Raw genomic sequence first — 17,410 nt, 5'->3', positions numbered from 1 at the left:
AAATTTACTGTGACCTTTATAATCTCCCACCCAACAAATACCCCATTACAAAAAAGTACAACTAATAAAAACTAAACTAAAACTAAAGCATTTAACAAAAAAAAAACTAAACTAAAACTAGCAAACTCACTCTAAAAACTAATTGAAACTAACTGAATCTGAAAACAAAAATTCACAATGAAATTAAAACTAAAACTAATGAAAAATCCAAAACTATTATAACCTTACAAGGGAATTCACTGTTCCAATGAGGGTCCTCACAAAGATAGAAGTACAAGAATGTGTGTGTGTGGGGGGGGGGGACCACTTTTAGAGAATTAGGGTCAAAGGGGGATCTGTGAAGAAGAAATGAGGGGGGACAGGGTCTCTCCTGGGGTTTGTGCTGCCACGGGAAGAAGCTTCATGCTAAATGATTACATGGAGAGAAAGAAAGTCGCTCATCGTTCACCGTTAGAGGAGCTCGCTGGGCTCCGAGGCTCCGGGGCCCCGGGGCCTCTGCAGGAGTGGATTATGTTTCTGCAGGACAGGGGGCGAGCGTGGGGGTTCAGTTCTACAGTAACTACATCAAGATTTCAGACCCCTGAAGATACTGCTCAGCCAGCAGTGTGTGTGTGTGTGTGTGTGTGTGTGTGTGTGTGTGTGTGTGTGTGTGTGCGTGCGTGCGTGCGTGCGTGCGTGCGTGCGTGCGTGCGTGCGTGCATGAGTGTGTTCCTGTGTTTTGTGTTCCTGTGTGCTTGTGTGTGTGTTTGTGTCTGTGCGTGTGTGTGTGTGTGTGTGTGTGTGTGTGTGTGTGTGTGTGTGTGCGTGTGTGTGTGTCTGTGCGTCTGTATGTGTGTGTGTGTGTGTGTGCGTGTGTGTGTGTGTGAGAAAGTGTGTTTGCGTGTGTGTGTGTGTGTGTGTGTGTGTGTGTGTGTGTGTGTGTGTGTGTTAGAGGTCCAGAGCTACAGATGATGATTTGAAACATATTTAGGTTTGTTAAAATGTAAACGTTGAGTTAAAACAAGGACGTGCAATGTCATAAATAAATATAAAAATGTATAAATTACCACTGAAAATACTACAAATGTCATAGAAGAGGTAGATAGTGTGTTGCACATATTAATTGTATTGCACAAATTTATAATGCATTTTTTTGTATCCCACTTTTATACTGTTTTTAATCCTGTTAGTCTCAGTTTTAAATTCAGTTTAAATCCCTGACAGTCAGATTATCTTTATTTTAGATTTTTTAGAAATGCATGCTGCAACAATCAGTTCCCACGGTGACAAAAAGTTCTGCACAGTATTCCAGTTATCAGTGTCTGTTCTTTGTGTTCTGGGTCTGACTGGGTTCTGTCCTGCAGCTTCCCTCAGGCCTCCAATCAGACCTTGCTGGACAAGTTCAAGCGTCAGCATGAAGGAAACAGCTACATCGAGTTCCCCGCCGTCATGGAGCCCGCCTTCATCATCAGACACTACGCCGGGAAGGTCAAGTACGGAGTCAAGGTAAGACGCTATAAATAAAAAAGACAGAGCAGAGAGGAGAGGACAGATGACAATACTGAGAATATGTACAAAATGTGGAGAAAACTGGTTTTAAAACATTCAGGACACAAAATTATTAAAAAAAGACACAGAATTACCCAAAAAAGACACAAAATTATTAAAAAAGACACAAAATGATTTAAAAAAGACACAAAATGACCCCAAAAAGACACAAAATGACCAAAAAAAATACACAAAATTACCAAAAAAGACCCAGAATTACCAAAAAAATTACTAAAAAAACCTTCAGGTTTTAGGGGGTTATAATGTGACATGAATGAATATTTGCTCCTAACTCAGTTTGTTTTGGTTTCGGCAAGCGTTTTTCGAATTATTGGCAAAAAAAACTGCAAAAAATCCCCCCAGTGTTACCCTATGGAGAGGCTAAAGTGGATGACATCATAGCTAGAGTGCAGAGGGAGAGAAAAATTTGGAAACTGCGCTCGAGTCCGCAGATGCCACTCTACAGAAATAATTTATCCATAGAAGCATATGAAAATTGAATGAATATTTGCTCCTAACTCTGAGTCTGGTGTTGCTGCAGGACTTCCGGGAGAAGAACACGGACCACATGCGTCCGGACATCGTGGCGCTGCTGAAGAGCAGCAAGAACGCGTTCGTGTGCGGCCTGATGGGCATCGACCCCGTGGCCACGTTCCGCTGGGCCGTGCTGCGGGCGTACTTCAGAGCCCTGGTGGCTTTCAGAGAGGCCGGCCGCAGACACACACACAAGAAGACGGGTGAGGACGCTGCAGGATTTATGTGGAATATAATGATGAACGAGGCGGCAGGTTAAAGGTTAACCCTTAATAGGGCACTTATTGAAATACTTGCAAAATTCGTAATTTCAACCCTGGAGAATATTGGAGGATATTACATACAGTCAGAATGTGTAAAAAAAGTTTACGAGATTAAAGTGACAAATCTACGAGAAAAAAATGTGCAGATTTATGAGATTTAAAGTGGTGAATCTGCGAGAAAAATTATTTTTTTTCCCACTTTTTCTCTTAATTGTGCAACTTTTTTTCTTGTAGATTTGCCACTTTAATCTAGTAAATTTGCATAGTCATTGAAGAATAACTCTGTTTGTACGACTGTTTCTTGCAGATTTTTTTCGTAAATTTTTCATTTTTACATTGGAGGTCAAGGTTAATATTATTATTATATTATTATCATACTGATTGGTCAGATGTCATGGTGTCACTGTCTGTGTTGTAGCCTGATCTTTGCTGATTAGCTGGGAAATCCATGTGGTTCTACGACCAAACAGAGAGACATGGGGACCTCAATGATATCCACTGAAGTTACCAAATATAGTTCTGCGCCCGATAAAGGGTTAAAGGGCCTGAAAACATTTATTGAGTGTGCATGAAAAAGCACACTATACCTTTCAACAATACCTTGGTTAAGTCATGGCCACCTAACATATATATATATATATATATATATATATATATATATATATATTAATCCTAGATTTTATTCTTCCATTTCTTACGTGTTTTTTTTCAGTCGACTACTCCTCTTTTTGTTCAAATTATCCAGCAAAAAAATTCCCCAATGTTACCCTATGGAGAGGCTATAGTGGATGACATCATCGCTAGAGTCTATAAAATTATTTGGAAACTGCACTCGAGGCCACAGATACCACTCTACAGAAATATTTTATACATAGAAACGTAGGAAAATTCATCTTCTGACTCACATTGGTGTGGTAAAGCTGTCAGAATCATAGTTTGGGCGTAGGACCACAGATGATCCACCAACACCACCCACAGCCTCATAGACTGCCATTGGTAAAAAGGCGGGAAAATTTCTGCAGGAAAACAGAGGTATCAAATGGACCGGCTCGGCCATGACAAGTGTGCTATGACTTTACTAAGGGTTTTCAAATTATTTGGCAGAAACACGCCAAAAAAATCCCCCCAATGTTACCCTATGGAGAGGCTAGAGTGGATTACATCATCACAAGAGTGGAACAGGAGAGAAAAATTTGTCAAAAAATCTATTTGGAAACTGCGCTTGAGGCAGCAGATACCACTCTACAGAAATAATTTATACATAGAAACGTAGAAAAATTCATCTTCTCCCTCACATTGGTCTACTAAAGCTGTCAGAGTTATAGTTTAGGCGTAGGAGGCATAAGTGATCCACCAACACCACCTCATAGACCGCCATGGTAAAAAGGCGGGAACATTTCTGCAGGAAAACAGAGGTACCAGTTTCTTCTGGTTGCTCTAAAAAACAATAGTGATATTGGTTTTGGTTATTATCAATAAAACCATGGAAAATGTCTAGATATCAGCTCTTAAAATCAACTCTTATCAGCTATTTTTGTTGTTATGTTGCTCTTCTGAATTATGTTGTATTATTTCATAAAAAGTCTAAGGAAGTGAATGAAGTATATGAAGTTTGCAGCTGCAGCAGCTGTGGTCGTGTGCTCCAAATAATATTTCTGCATAATCAAAAAGATTATCTTAACATCATCGGTCAACACCTACAAACACACAGAAACTGATATTTATAACTGTAAAGAAACAGTTTCTGCAGAACATACATTTTTTTCTCCTTCTTCTCTTCCTCTCTCTGTGTTTTAGGGAACGATGCAGCAGTTCCCTGTGCTGTCGTCAAAACTGTGGACAGCTTCAGTTTCCTCCATCACCCGGTTCACCAGAGGAGCCTCGAGATCCTCCAGAGATGCAAAGACGAGAAGTACAGTAAGTGACGCCAAAGATGCACCGAGATGTGTTGTTATTAGGACTTTCTGTTTCCTGCTGCAGGAGCATGTTGTCCTCCCCAACAAAAGAAAACACATGCAAACACACAAAACACAAGCAAATTGAGAAAACATCTTCATCAATCTGACAACACGAGCTCAGCATTTAGAAAACACTGCAAAGACCACAACACAACAGAAGTGTTTCCGGAGGACACTTAAAAGTGATGCACACGTCTGGACACGCTTGTGATATTATCACGTTATTTCATGATAGCACTTAGTTTAGATTTAACTCTATGGAGTCTTGGGCTATTTTGTCCATTTTTTAATCCTTTTCATGTCTTTTTTTGTCATTTAGTGTCTTTTTTGGTCATTTTGTGTCTTTTTTTTAAGTCATTTTGTGTCTTTTTGTGTCTTTTTTTGGTCATTTTGTGTCTTTTTTAGTCCTTTAGTCCAACATAAAATGTGATTTTGAATCTTTTTTTTACTTTCAAAACACTATCATGCTCAATAAAGAATTTTAAATGTTGCAAATGTGAACAAAGGTGTCAAATCTACCATATAAGAGGGTTCCATCCAGTTCTATCATTTGATACTAAATCTATTTGAGCTTGTCTCCAGTTTTACTTGGTATATCATCATCAAACTGAAACTGGCCTCATGGAGTTTACAGCCAGAACTTTAGAGGTAAATTTACAGTAGGGCTCCACGCTGCTTTGTTTTCTAGTCTGGATGGAGTCAACAAGTCTGGATTATTTGGAGCTTTTGGAGACTCCAGAGGGTTAATTTACTGGTATTAATTTTAACTCTCTTTGAGATATTAATGCTTTCAGCCATCTTAAGAGCTTTTCTTAGAAAGTGAAGGATATAAAAAACATATTGTTTATGTGCATTAATGATATTTTGGAGTGAAACTCAGCCTCTAACTCCTCAGCTGGATTATAAATGTGCGTCTTGTTAATCGGGGTCATTTCTGTTGAACTGAAGTGAAAAGTTCCTATTTTTGATTCAGTCCCAGTCAGAATTTTATCAATAAGCTTGAGTCATAGATATTAATTCCTGGTCGTATTGATGAAACTCGTTGGTGTAAGAGTTGAGAATAATGTCTCGCTGATGATTTTCATAACTTGAGTGTGACTCTGAGTGTGTTCAGGTCTTTATACATTTCACTCCAGAGGGATTTCACTGAAATGGATTTCCAAGAAAATTCCCCAAAGATTTTCCTCTCCTGATGGGAAACTCCACTGATTTCACACATTAAACGCCTCATGGTTTATTCTGCTCCGCCTGTAAAAACAGGAATATGAAAACAACTCTGCTGATGTCATCACAGGTTATCTGGCCTGGCATTTAAAGACTATGAGAGGAAATCCTGTGTTACTAACTGATGGCGGGGCATTCGCCAGGCATGTAGTTTCTGATGGAAACACACTCTGATGCATCATGGGAAATGTAGGATACAGCTCTTTGGGAGTCTGACTCATAGTTCTCAACCATTCTGCTTTTATAAAAAAGTCAGTGTGTGATGTTTGGATGAAGCCAGGCTAGCTGGTTCCCTCTGTTTCAAGTCTTTATGCTAAGCTAAGCTAACAAGCTGCTGATATACCTATACATATAAAATTAATGATGTTTCAATATTCTCATCTAACTCTCTGCAAGAAAGGGAATACCAATACCAATATTTCCTAAAATGTGGGACTATAGCTGCTACATTACGACAAAAATCTGAATTAGGGTGTGTGTGTGTGTGTGTGTGTGTGTGTGTGTGTGTGTGTGTGTGTGTGTGTGTGTTCTTGTACTCCCTACATAGTGGGGACCACAACACGTTTTTAACCAACAGAGTGAGGACATTTTTGCAAAGTGAGGATATTTCGGCCGGTCCTCACTTCTTTAAAGGCTTTTTTGAGATTTCAGACTTTGTTTTAAGGGTTAAAGGTTACATGATAATGATAATTAACTGAAACTGTATTGTGTGGTTACAAAACTAATTAAAATTATAGTGGAAATGTCCTTCGTTTTCCTCTTTGTCAACTTTTTTCATACATAATGAAGATGGATAAGGCAAAGGAAATAAAGACAACATATAATGTGTGTGTGTGTGTGTGTGTGTGAACTCAGTCTTCACACAGTAAAATCAGTGAGTTAAAAAGCTTTTATGAGAGAAAACCACAAATGTAAACTGGAGACTCCCAGCTCATTAGCTGCTTGTTTTCTTATATAATGTTTCCATTTGCCAACACACGCACACACACACACACACACACACCTCTGGGGCAGCCTGGAGAAAAGTAAAGCCGGTCTGAGACGAGCTGCATGAAGCTTTGGTGCAGGATGAAAGTCTCCTGATCACAGAGAGATAAAGGAGGATAATGTGAACAAAATACAGTAAATCTGGAGCTTCATGCTGAGGTCCAAAATAAATCTGAACCTCCTGTGTCTCCTCTCCTCTCCTCCTCTCCTCTCCTCTCCTCTCCTCTCCTCTCCTCTCCTCTCCTGCAGGCATCACCAGGAAGAATCCTCGGACTCCTCTGTCAGATCTTCAAGGCACCAACGCTCTGAACGAGAAGGCCAGCTGGTGAGTCCCACACACAACACAGAAGTCTTGTTCTAAATAGTAAACAAGCAATATAAAGCAGAAGAAATATGAATGTATATTTACAGTTTAGACGGACTCAGACTTCATTACTCCCCCCTCCTCCTCCTCTCTCCTCCTGCAGGGACGGCTTCGGCTGTAACGGTCGCAGCTCCCGGTCGGGACGTCTGTCCTCGGCAGGAAGTCCCGCCCTCGAAGAAGACGGGATCTTCATCAACTCGACCAGCAGCAAACTGCTGGAGAGAGCTCAGGGCATCCTGCTGTAGGTCACACACAAACACTCACACACACACAGATACAAGTACACACACACACACACACACACACACACACACACAAGCACACACACACACACACACACACACACACATACACACACACAAATAGACACATACACACACACACACACATACAGACACATACAAACACATACACACACACAAATAGACACATACACAGACACACACACACAGACATACAGACAGACACACACAGACACAGACAAACACACACACACACACACACACACACACACACACACAAACACATACACACAAATAGACACACAAACAGACACACACACACACAGACATACAGACAGACACACACAGACACAGACAAACACACACACACACACACACACACACACACACACACACAAAACACATACACACAAATAGACACACGAACACACACACACACACACACAAACAAACACAGACACATTGTTGGTACCATTAAACCCGTATCCATCCCTTTTTGTTAAAACATTTTTAAACATTATATATATTACATTTCTTATAAGTTATCAATTATTTCTGTGTAAATATTATTATAGTATTTATTAATTTTCATCTTGCTGGGTTTTATTACCCCTCCTTGGCCATTTTATTTTATTTATATATTTTAATTTTTTTTTTAACTTTATTTAAGTTTTTATCATCTCTCTGTTTTATATTTTGTTTATTTTATTGTTTTATTATTTTTTTCTGCAAGAAAAAATAAATATTATTATTTAATATTATTGTTATTTTAATCTATTTAAATTAAGACAATATTTCTCACCTGCAGGAGGAACAAAAACATTAAAAGCAAGCCGAGCCTCCCCAAGGTAAGACACCAACATGAAACATGAAACATGAAACATGAATCATGAGTTCCTGAGCTTCTTAATAACTGTGTCTGTCCTCTCAGCACCTGCTGGACGTGAAGTCTCTGCGCTACCTGAGCGGCGTGACGCTCCACGACCGCATCACCAAGTCTCTGCTGCACCTGCACAAGAAGAAGAAACCTCCCAGCATCAGCGCTCAGTTCCAGGTCAGTGCTGCCCCCTGCTGGACGCTCACAGGATCACAACAACACCAGTGACTCAGCAGCCTGCAGTCATTACAATCATAATAATAATAATAATGTAGTTATACTGCACTTTTGTTTAGTGCTTTACAGAAAATAAAACCAGAAAAAGCTGATAAAAAAGCTGAACAACATGAGCACAGAGGAAATAATAAAAAAAGGCATAAATTATAATCTGAGCCTTTAGCACGTTACTTGATACAAATTCTCATTTTATTGCTATTACTTTATTTACAGCTGTGCCGCTTAATCTATTAATATATATTGTATTAATTTTATTTGTTGATGGTATTTTGTATTAATTGTCTAAATCTTAAGTAACTTTTAACTAAATAAGTATATTTAGTGCAGTAAAAAAAAAGCAATATAGTAGAAGTACAAAAGAATACAAACTAGCATTAAATGGAAATACTCGAGTACAAGTACTTGAGGATGTGATGTCACTGGTGTGTGTGTGTGTGTGTGTGTGTGTGTGTGCAGGCGTCCCTCAACAAGCTGATGGAGACTCTCGACCAATCAGAGCCGTACTTTGTCAAATGTATCCGCTCCAACGCAGAGAAGGTAAAACCTGCAGGAACATATTCTGATATTAATGAATGCAGAGTTCAGTTTATTAACCCTTTATTTATTTTTATTTATTCGTTTATTTAACAGGGACAGTGCATGGCTCTCAGCCGTACCAGAATTAGCTACTAGCTAAATTTCAGCTGTAGTCCCTGGGCAGGAACAAATAACATAAATCTAACACAAACAAACAAGCCTTTTAAAGAGCAACAACAAAGTTAAAACAGAATACAACACAAGACAACAGCAAGAGTAAAGTCACAGTATTAAGACACAACACAAAACAATGTTAAAATACAACACGAAAGAGATTGCAAAATAGTGAGCTAATGTTTGAGTTTATAGTTGGTAGGTGCATGATTGAGTGGACTTAAGCCATGATTTTATTTTAGATTTAAAACCAATTCTTTAATTCTTGCTCTCTCTCTCTCTCTCTCTCTCTCTCTCTCTCTCTCTCTCTCTCTCTCTCTCTCTCTCTCTCTCTCTCTCCGTCTCCGTGTCTCCGTCAGCTGCCGCTGCGTTTCAACGACAGCCTGGTGCTGCGTCAGCTGAGATACACGGGGATGCTGGAGACGGTCCGGATCCGACAGTCAGGATACAGCATCAAGTACACCTTCCAGGTAATCACCTGCAGCTGTCAGGCTGAGCCCTGTCCCTGTTTTATGGGCTTTATTTGCAGCATTTGTTGCACTTATATGTGTGTATCTTTTGTTCTCATACACAGTATATCTTAGCGATTTCTTGTCTTTGTGCAGATTTTTTCTCAGATTTTTTCGCACTCTTTCTGTGCTTTCTTTTTTCTCAACAAATTTTCACAATAAAGCTTCTAATTTTAATTTCCAATGCCAGATAAATATGGCTAAATGTTTGGGTCCACAGTTTGATAATTAACAGGTAATAATTAAGAAATATCTTATAATTACCGGAACAAAAAAATCAGGTAATAGTTTGATACTAATAGGGTTTATCTTGGGAATAACAGACATCTATCTATCTATCTATCTATCTATCTATCTATCTATCTATCTATCTATCTATCTATCTATCTATCTATCTATCTATCTATCTATCTATCTATCTATCTATCGTGAAATTCATTCTAACAGAGTGACAAGGGATGAAAAGCAAAATGGGGAAAAACATTTAAAGATATTGTAGCGATGAGGCAAAACTATTTGAAGCCTTTTCGAGTCTAAAAGTGTTTCTCTGTGTTTCAGGACTTTGTGCGTCACTTCCACGTGCTGCTGCCTCGAGGAACCAGTCCCACCAAGTCCGGCATCAGGGAGTTCTTCAGACGGATCCACCTGCTGCCTGCTGGTTACCAAGTGGGACACACCATGGTACGGACTCTAGAAACCAGATCCTCTTCAGATCAAACATCCTACAGTCATGGAAAAAATTATTAGACCACCCTTCTTTTTATTATTATTCAATGGTATATTAAAAATCCTTGTGAAAAAAATTACTTCTCACTGTTCTCAGGTCAAATATTTATATGTGATTAAAATGCTATTAATTTCGATTAATTAATTACAAAGCCTCTAATTAATTAGATTAATTTTTTTAATCGAGTCCCGGCCCTAGTTATTATCAATAAAACCATGGAAAATGTCTCGATATCAGCTCTTTTTTCCATGACTGTATATGTTGGAGAGCTGATCGTGTGTATTTAATGTCCCTGTGGTGAAGGTCTGATCATGTTTATCTCATGTCCCTGTGGTGCAGGTGTTCCTGCGGGAGGCGGAGCGCCAGCGGCTGCAGACCCTCCTCCACCAGGAGGTCCTGCGGCGGATCGTGACTCTGCAGCGCCGCTTCAGGGCCGTGCTGGAGAGGAAGCACTTCGTGGACATGAGGAGAGCCGCCGGCGTCGTCCAGGTGAGGAACTTCCTCCTGCAGCCTCGTCCGTGCAATCAAAACAATATTTCACATTCTGATCAGCCATAAAGTGAAGCTGTAAGTGCATCATGAATCACTTTAATAATCCTGCAGCAGAAGTTCCTGCCTCCCCCTGAGACTGTCTGAGCATTAAGTGATTAACAGATGTGCATTGACTCCAGACATGCAGGCTTCTCTAAATATAGACTCTCTGTTAGAGATGATGCAGTTTCCACTTTTATTATTCCTCTCACTGAAATATTAAAGGCTCCATGAGTCTGATTGGTCTGCTGCGGTTTGTAAACACAACATTCAAAGCTGGCCGAGGCTTTTAACCACATCAGATTCTCTTCAGATACAGATATAGTGTTTACAGGCTCTCAGAGTTTGTGACGCCAGGCCACGCCCAGAAAAGTAACGCACAACAAACTGAGAATAAAAGAGAAAAATATAGACAGAGGAAAGAGTTTCTGCACATACAGACACATCAAAACATACTGATATATATATATATATATATGTTACAGTATTTTTCTGAATGTTCATGTTGCTGAGTTTTATTATCCCTTCTTTTACATTTTATTTTGCTTTTTACATTTTTTTAAATTAGTTTTTTTTTTACTTTGGTCAAGTTTTAATGATCTCTCTTATGTATGTATGTATGTATTTCATTTATTTTATTGTTGTTTTATTTTTGTTTGTTTTTCTGCATTTTTCTAACCTTTTTAAGAAAAATGCAATATAAATAAATTGTATACTTTAATGCTGTACTTATTTTAATATTTTTGTCATATTTTCTTAATATTTTAACACCTCTGCTGGGTCATCAATGGTTGGTGAGATTATTTTTGCACTCCTGCAGTATACACAGGTAACCTCACCTAGTGGTAACCTCACCTAGCGGTAACCTCACCTAGCGGTAACCTCACCTAGCGGCAACCTCACCTAGAGGTAACCTCACCTAGTGGTAACCTCACCTAGCGGTAACCTCACCTAGCGGTAACCTCACCTAGAGGTAACCTCACCTAGCGGCAACCTCACCTAGAGGTAACTTCACCTAGAGGTAACCTCACCTAGAGGTAACTTCACCTAGCGGTAACCTCACCTAGCAAGAGAAACACAGAGCTAATGGAAAAATGGTGAAGCGTCAGGGAGACGAAAATGCTAAATATCTAAAAAAAAAAAAAGAGAGGGTACCATGAAAGTTACATTGAGTTCGGCTTCATAGAACCAATGGACAATGGAGGGTCGCCAAAGTTTACAATGGTAAAAATGTGGGTCCCTCAAGAAAAAGGTTGGGAACCACTGCCTTAAAAGGTGCTTGAGTTTTCCTCTTTGACTGTGTTGTTTGATGTGTTTTCAGCGCTGGTGGCGCTGCGTGCTGCTCAGACAGTCCACCGTGGACTCTGGCGACGAGGACGAGGCGGCGGTTTGCCTGCAGGCGGCCTGGAGGAGCTACAGGGAGCGCCGCAGGTTCCTGCAAGTCCGAGACTCTGCCGTCGTCATCCAGAGGAGCTGGAGGAGCTACTGCCATCGCAGATCTGAGGCGGCTCTGACGGTTCAGACGGCGTGGAGAGGATTCAGGGAGCGCAGCCGCTACTGCAGGACGCACCGAGCTGTGACGCAGCTGCAGGCGAGGAGCCGGGGACGCCTGGCAAGACTCAGGTCAGTCAAACTTACCTGCAACAAAAAAATGCACACCTCAGACAGGTGCTCAGGATGCTCATCAGTTTATCACATAGAGTGTATAAATAATGGACGTAGTCACCGTGACGTCACCTGTTGGTTTGTGGCCCGTTTGAGGCATCAAGTTCAGCGTTACACTCGTCGCCATCTTGTTTCCGGAAACGGGGAGCAGACTTTATTGACACTTTGCCGTGGATACGCATTGTTCTGCTTCTCCTCTGATTACGGCTCGCCTTGTTAGTGACCTGTCAATCAAAGGTAGCCACGCCCCAAATCATACGATTCTTTATCTTCTATTTTCTTGGGGCCATTATTTACACTATTAACATCAAATCGTCTTGTAGAAGATTTTTTTTACTAGTGACTGAGACCATAGTGTTGTCCCAAAAAACATTTCTGGGGTAATAAATCAGTTGAGAAGTTTTCTCATTTTGTATTGAAATGAATGGACCCAAATGCTTCTGCAGCCACCGTTAGCTCCCCCTGCTAGAATTTATGGTAGAATGCAGCTTAAGGCACTTCCTGGTTTGCCTCCCTGCTCAGACCCGGAGGTTGCCACCTGGTTCATCAGAAACACAACACAAGCATCAATATTTTTGAATACAGGATTTAAAAAAAAAAAAATCAAAAACTGTGTGTAAACTCCTGGCTGGTGTTTTTAATATTCAGGTTTCTTTCTGTTGTTAATGAATGTGATGATGTCTTCAGGTTCAGGGAGGTGAAGGAGCAGCATGACGGACAGCAGAGTCTTGCAGCAGAGACCGAGGCAGGAGACATGGAGGAGCTGACCTCCTCAGGACAGGACGGTCACGTCCAGGACGTCTCAGTGGACCTGAGTGAAGACTCTCGGCCCGCTCCGTCAGACGTGTTAGAGCGAGAAGAAGACTCGGAGCGAAGTCGGAGCGCGGACGACACGAGCCACAAGAACCGGTCGAAGAGAGAGAGCCGGAGGATGAGAGAGCTGGAGCAGGCCCAGTTCAGCTTAGAGCTGCTTAAGGTCCGGAGCACCAGCGTGCAGGAGGACCACGTCCCAGACGGCGTGGAGGACCCTCACAGACTCTCGCCCCGGGGGTCCCCCACCAGTCACGGAAGTTTTGAACTGCTCAGCGTGGAGGACATGGAGACTGAAGGTTCGACTGCACCGAGAGAAGTCGTGGACGTCCAGCTGCAGGACGGGCTGAGGGACGCAAACTTTAACGAAAAGCTTGTGACGGAGCCGCCACACAGGCCGGAGACTCCCAGGGCGATGTTTTATATCGCCTCGGACCAGAGTCCGCTTCATGAACCCAAATTTGAAAGCCCCAGCAAGTCGTACAGAGAGAGACGGGAGTCCACGTCTCGCAGGCCGGTCGTGGTGCTGATCAGCATGCAGAAGGAGAGTCCAGTGGAGGAGGGGGAGCTGCTGGCAGCCCCGACCCTGCAGGGACCCTCTGAAACTGCATCCGGCTCCCAGGTGACCCCCGCGGTGGCAGCGTCCGACATGCAGCAGCCTCAGGGGACCGTCCCCCAGGCTGAGGGTGATGTCTCTGCAGTGGACAAGTCTTCTGTGGTCCCGTCTTCTTCAGGTCCAGAATCAGGGATTTGTGCCTCAGAGGTGGACATCCAGATCGTCCTGGAGCCGAAGTCCATCGTCCCCGCCGCCGCCCCCCCCAGTCAGCCGGAGAGGAAGGCGACCCGGCCAGTGCAGCAGGCCCCCAGCCCGGTCCTGGACACCAAACCACCGAAGGCCCAGAAGAAGAGCTCAGCCCAGACCGTGATCGTCAACATGGTGGAGAAACCGTCCAACTCCGTATTCTCCCCGCCCCGACGCAAGCTGCCCTTCTCCAAGTAAGTCCAGTAAGACTGTAGGACCAGTACCTCCTACTGTAGCACCACTACCTCCTACTGTAGGACCACTGCCCCCTACTAAAGGACCAGTATCCCTACTATAGACCCAGTACCCCTACCGTAGGACCAGTGCCCCTACTCAAGGTCCAGTACCCCTACTGTAGGACCACTGCCCCCTACTAAAGGACCAGTATCCCTACTATAGACCCAGTACCCCTACCGTAGGACCAGTACCCCTACTTTAGGATCACTACCCATACTGATGACCAGTACCCCCACTAAAAGTCCTGAGTCCTTCTAAAGAACCACTACCCCTATTGAAGGACCAGTACCCATAGTCAAGCACCACTACCCCCTACTGTAGGACCAGTACACCCTACTGAAGGACCAGTACCCCTACTATAGAATCAGTACCTCTACCGTAGGACCAGTACCCCTACTAAAGGACCAGACGACAGGTCTGTGTTTTGGAGATTTGGGCGTTTTATAAATTGTTGTTTTGTGTTTCAGGTCGGATAAAGATTTGGTGAACCAGGAAAGGTCTCTGGCCATGTTCAGAGACGACTCCAAAACTGCTGGATCCAGAAATAGAGAGGTAAGACACACACACACAGTAACCCTACTGTGGGCCCACTCCCCCTACTAATGAACCAGTACCCCTACTAAAGTTCCAGTATCCCTACTGTAGGTCCAGTACCTCTATAGGACCAGTACAACACACACACACAAATACACACACACACACACACACACACACACACACACACACACCCTGGCTGACGTGTGTCCTGTGGTTGGGGGGAGCAGGTGGGTCGCCCCGGCCCCAAAAAGAAAGCGCGCATGTCGAGGACGCGCTCCGACTTCCTGACGCGCTGTAACTCTGAGGGAGCGACGCAGTCGGACGACGACGACGAGTTCTACGTCCTCGCCCACTCCCACACGCTGCCCCCCTCCCTCTCCCCCCCGCACGCCCTCGCCGAGGCCGACTGCCACAGCGACTCCGAGATGGTAAAACCCCGGGTCTCCGGAGGTCCCGTGACCATTTCCTGTCCACTCAGGCCCCGCCCCCAGGAGCCTTTAACCTGCTAACCCCTCCAACACCTCTCTGTAAACACTCTGTTCATTCTGAGCTGCAGTCTGATGTTCCTCCTCTAACAGAACACCGTGCACGTCCAGCTGAGACCTCTGAACCGCCTGGAGTCTCTTTCTCCAGGGATACTGAAACATTACTGAGTTTAATCTCTTGTTTTTCCTTCAGTGCGATAAGAGTGCAGCTTTCCTGAAGGAAAAATAAAAGATTAAAACTCTGGAGCGTATGAAAGTATCCCTGCAGCACCTTCTTCTTCTTCTTCTTCTTCTGTAACAACAACCAGATTTTCTCAGTCCGGACTGACTGAAGATCTGACGGAGAACACGCCGCTCTGCTCGCCGTCTGCTCGCCGTCTGCTCGCCGTCTGCTGCTCTGCATGCTGGACGAGCGGAGCGACTTCTCTCTAACAGGAGCATGACTCTATTTCTCTCTCAGCACCTCCACACCAGCAGCAGCATCTTCTGTGATGATGCTGATTTCTGCAGATTCGCCAGATTTATTACATCAGTAAAATAATAATGTGGAATATTTCTGCTAATAAGGAACAAACAGAGGAACTAACGAAGCTCCACAGCAGCCTGCACATGTTTCCATCTGATTTAATTAATGCTAACATGACTTTTTTCTCTGCAGGCCTCTCACAAAGACCAGAAGAAGATCCACAAAACGATGTCGTCAGGAGACCTCGGGAAGGTGGAGGTCCTCAGGAAAACCTCCAGCCACGACGGGAGGTGAGATCAGCACAGAGGCAGAAAATCCTCTTGATAACTCTTTTCATTTTAACAGCTGAGCGTAGCAGCTTCTACAGGTCGGTAGCGAAATAAACACATTTAACAGTTAAAATTAGCGTCTTTGTCAGGAGAAATGTGAAAATAATCCCATAGTTATTATTTTGTTTGTACAATAATAAAATACATTATTTATATTTTTTTTAAAAACACTGACTGAGCTTGTATTAAGAGTTAATTTACCAAAATAAATAAAAAGCCATTTTAAAAACCAATGAGCTAATATCATTTTAATTGATTTTCCTCCAAAAATGCTTCATTAAGCAAAATTTAAAGAGTTTTAGACAACAGCAGTTTGATTTATCTGATTTATTTGATCCATACAAAAAAGGAAAATAAATCATTATAATTATAGAAATAATAATAATAATTACAATAATAATAATAATAATAATAACAGCAGATGGTTAAATAGATTAAATAATTAAAAACTTTCAGAAATTATTAGTCATATAATTACAATATAGAAATTAAATTGTCCAACAAATAAAAATATAGGATAATAACGAATAGAAAAAGCATCCAGGTCTACTAAACAGTTGAAGTAAATTTGAAATGTCTACATAATATAAAAAAATGTATCAGTTCATAAATTTTGAGATTTTAAAAGTTTCAAGTACGTTTTAAAATCTGTATCTTTAGAAATTTAAAATGAGGGCAGTCATGTAAGCCAAATTATTTTATGGAAATAATATTAATTATATAATTTTTATATATATGATAATAATCAAGTTAATTAATTAAATATCATCCATAGAGAAATTGGGATTTTTAAATACTATTTAATAAAACTACAATAGGTTTATTTTTTTATGGCACACAGTTGCATTTGTTGCAGAACCTGAATAACTGAAACATGACACACTTTTTATTTATTTTTAAACTAAATGAATGGTTTGTGTTGTGTGATGCAGCAGGATGAGAGGAAGGATTCGCTTCTGGAGTAAGACAAAACACGGCGAGAAGAAAGTGTCGAGAGAGAAACAGGCCGGGACGAGCGAAGCTGCAGAGTCACAGGGTGAATAAAATCAGAATAAACACAAAATACATAAAGAAAAATAAATGAAAGAAGTATTTCATGTAGACTGAAGTATCTTTATGAACACAAATCATTTTTAATACTCCTCATCCTCATTCATATCTGTCTCCGTGTCCCAGAAGGTCCCTCCTCGCCCCCTCACAGTCCGGACCTGGAGGCGGGCCCCTCCCGGGGGGTCCGGGACCCTCAGGAGAACAAGGAGACGAGGCGGCGGCGCAGCGTGAAGATCAGCAGCGTGGCTCTGGAGCCGGCCCAGTGGCAGAACGACGCGCTGCACATCCTGAGCTCCGCCCACGACTACCGCAGCATGAACGACTTCCTCATGAAGAAGGTCAGACACACACACACACAT

The 17,410-nt window shown here is 42.1% G+C and overlaps 1 protein-coding gene across 1 annotated transcript in view; it reads left to right on the top strand.

Moving 5' to 3' along the window:
* LOC131973898 (unconventional myosin-IXa-like) overlaps positions 1-17,410 on the top strand; it is a 177,850-nt gene that overhangs the window by 143,577 nt on the left and 16,863 nt on the right. Inside the window, exons 13-29 of the mRNA XM_059336024.1 lie at positions 1,344-1,485; positions 2,069-2,264; positions 4,122-4,241; positions 6,743-6,818; positions 6,961-7,098; positions 7,908-7,947; positions 8,031-8,153; positions 8,670-8,750; positions 9,263-9,373; positions 9,971-10,093; positions 10,479-10,628; positions 11,992-12,293; positions 13,023-14,141; positions 14,652-14,736; positions 15,865-15,962; positions 16,934-17,037; positions 17,178-17,389. Coding sequence (XP_059192007.1) covers positions 1,344-1,485; positions 2,069-2,264; positions 4,122-4,241; positions 6,743-6,818; positions 6,961-7,098; positions 7,908-7,947; positions 8,031-8,153; positions 8,670-8,750; positions 9,263-9,373; positions 9,971-10,093; positions 10,479-10,628; positions 11,992-12,293; positions 13,023-14,141; positions 14,652-14,736; positions 15,865-15,962; positions 16,934-17,037; positions 17,178-17,389 — 3,220 coding nt within the window. The remainder of the gene's footprint in view (positions 1-1,343; positions 1,486-2,068; positions 2,265-4,121; positions 4,242-6,742; positions 6,819-6,960; positions 7,099-7,907; positions 7,948-8,030; positions 8,154-8,669; positions 8,751-9,262; positions 9,374-9,970; positions 10,094-10,478; positions 10,629-11,991; positions 12,294-13,022; positions 14,142-14,651; positions 14,737-15,864; positions 15,963-16,933; positions 17,038-17,177; positions 17,390-17,410) is intronic.

The sequence above is a fragment of the Centropristis striata genome, chromosome 6 (genome assembly GCF_030273125.1).
Source record: "Centropristis striata isolate RG_2023a ecotype Rhode Island chromosome 6, C.striata_1.0, whole genome shotgun sequence".
NCBI lineage: Eukaryota > Metazoa > Chordata > Actinopteri > Perciformes > Serranidae > Centropristis > Centropristis striata.
Note: the sequence above shows the minus strand (reverse complement) of the source record. Positions and strands in the feature narration are given on the sequence as shown.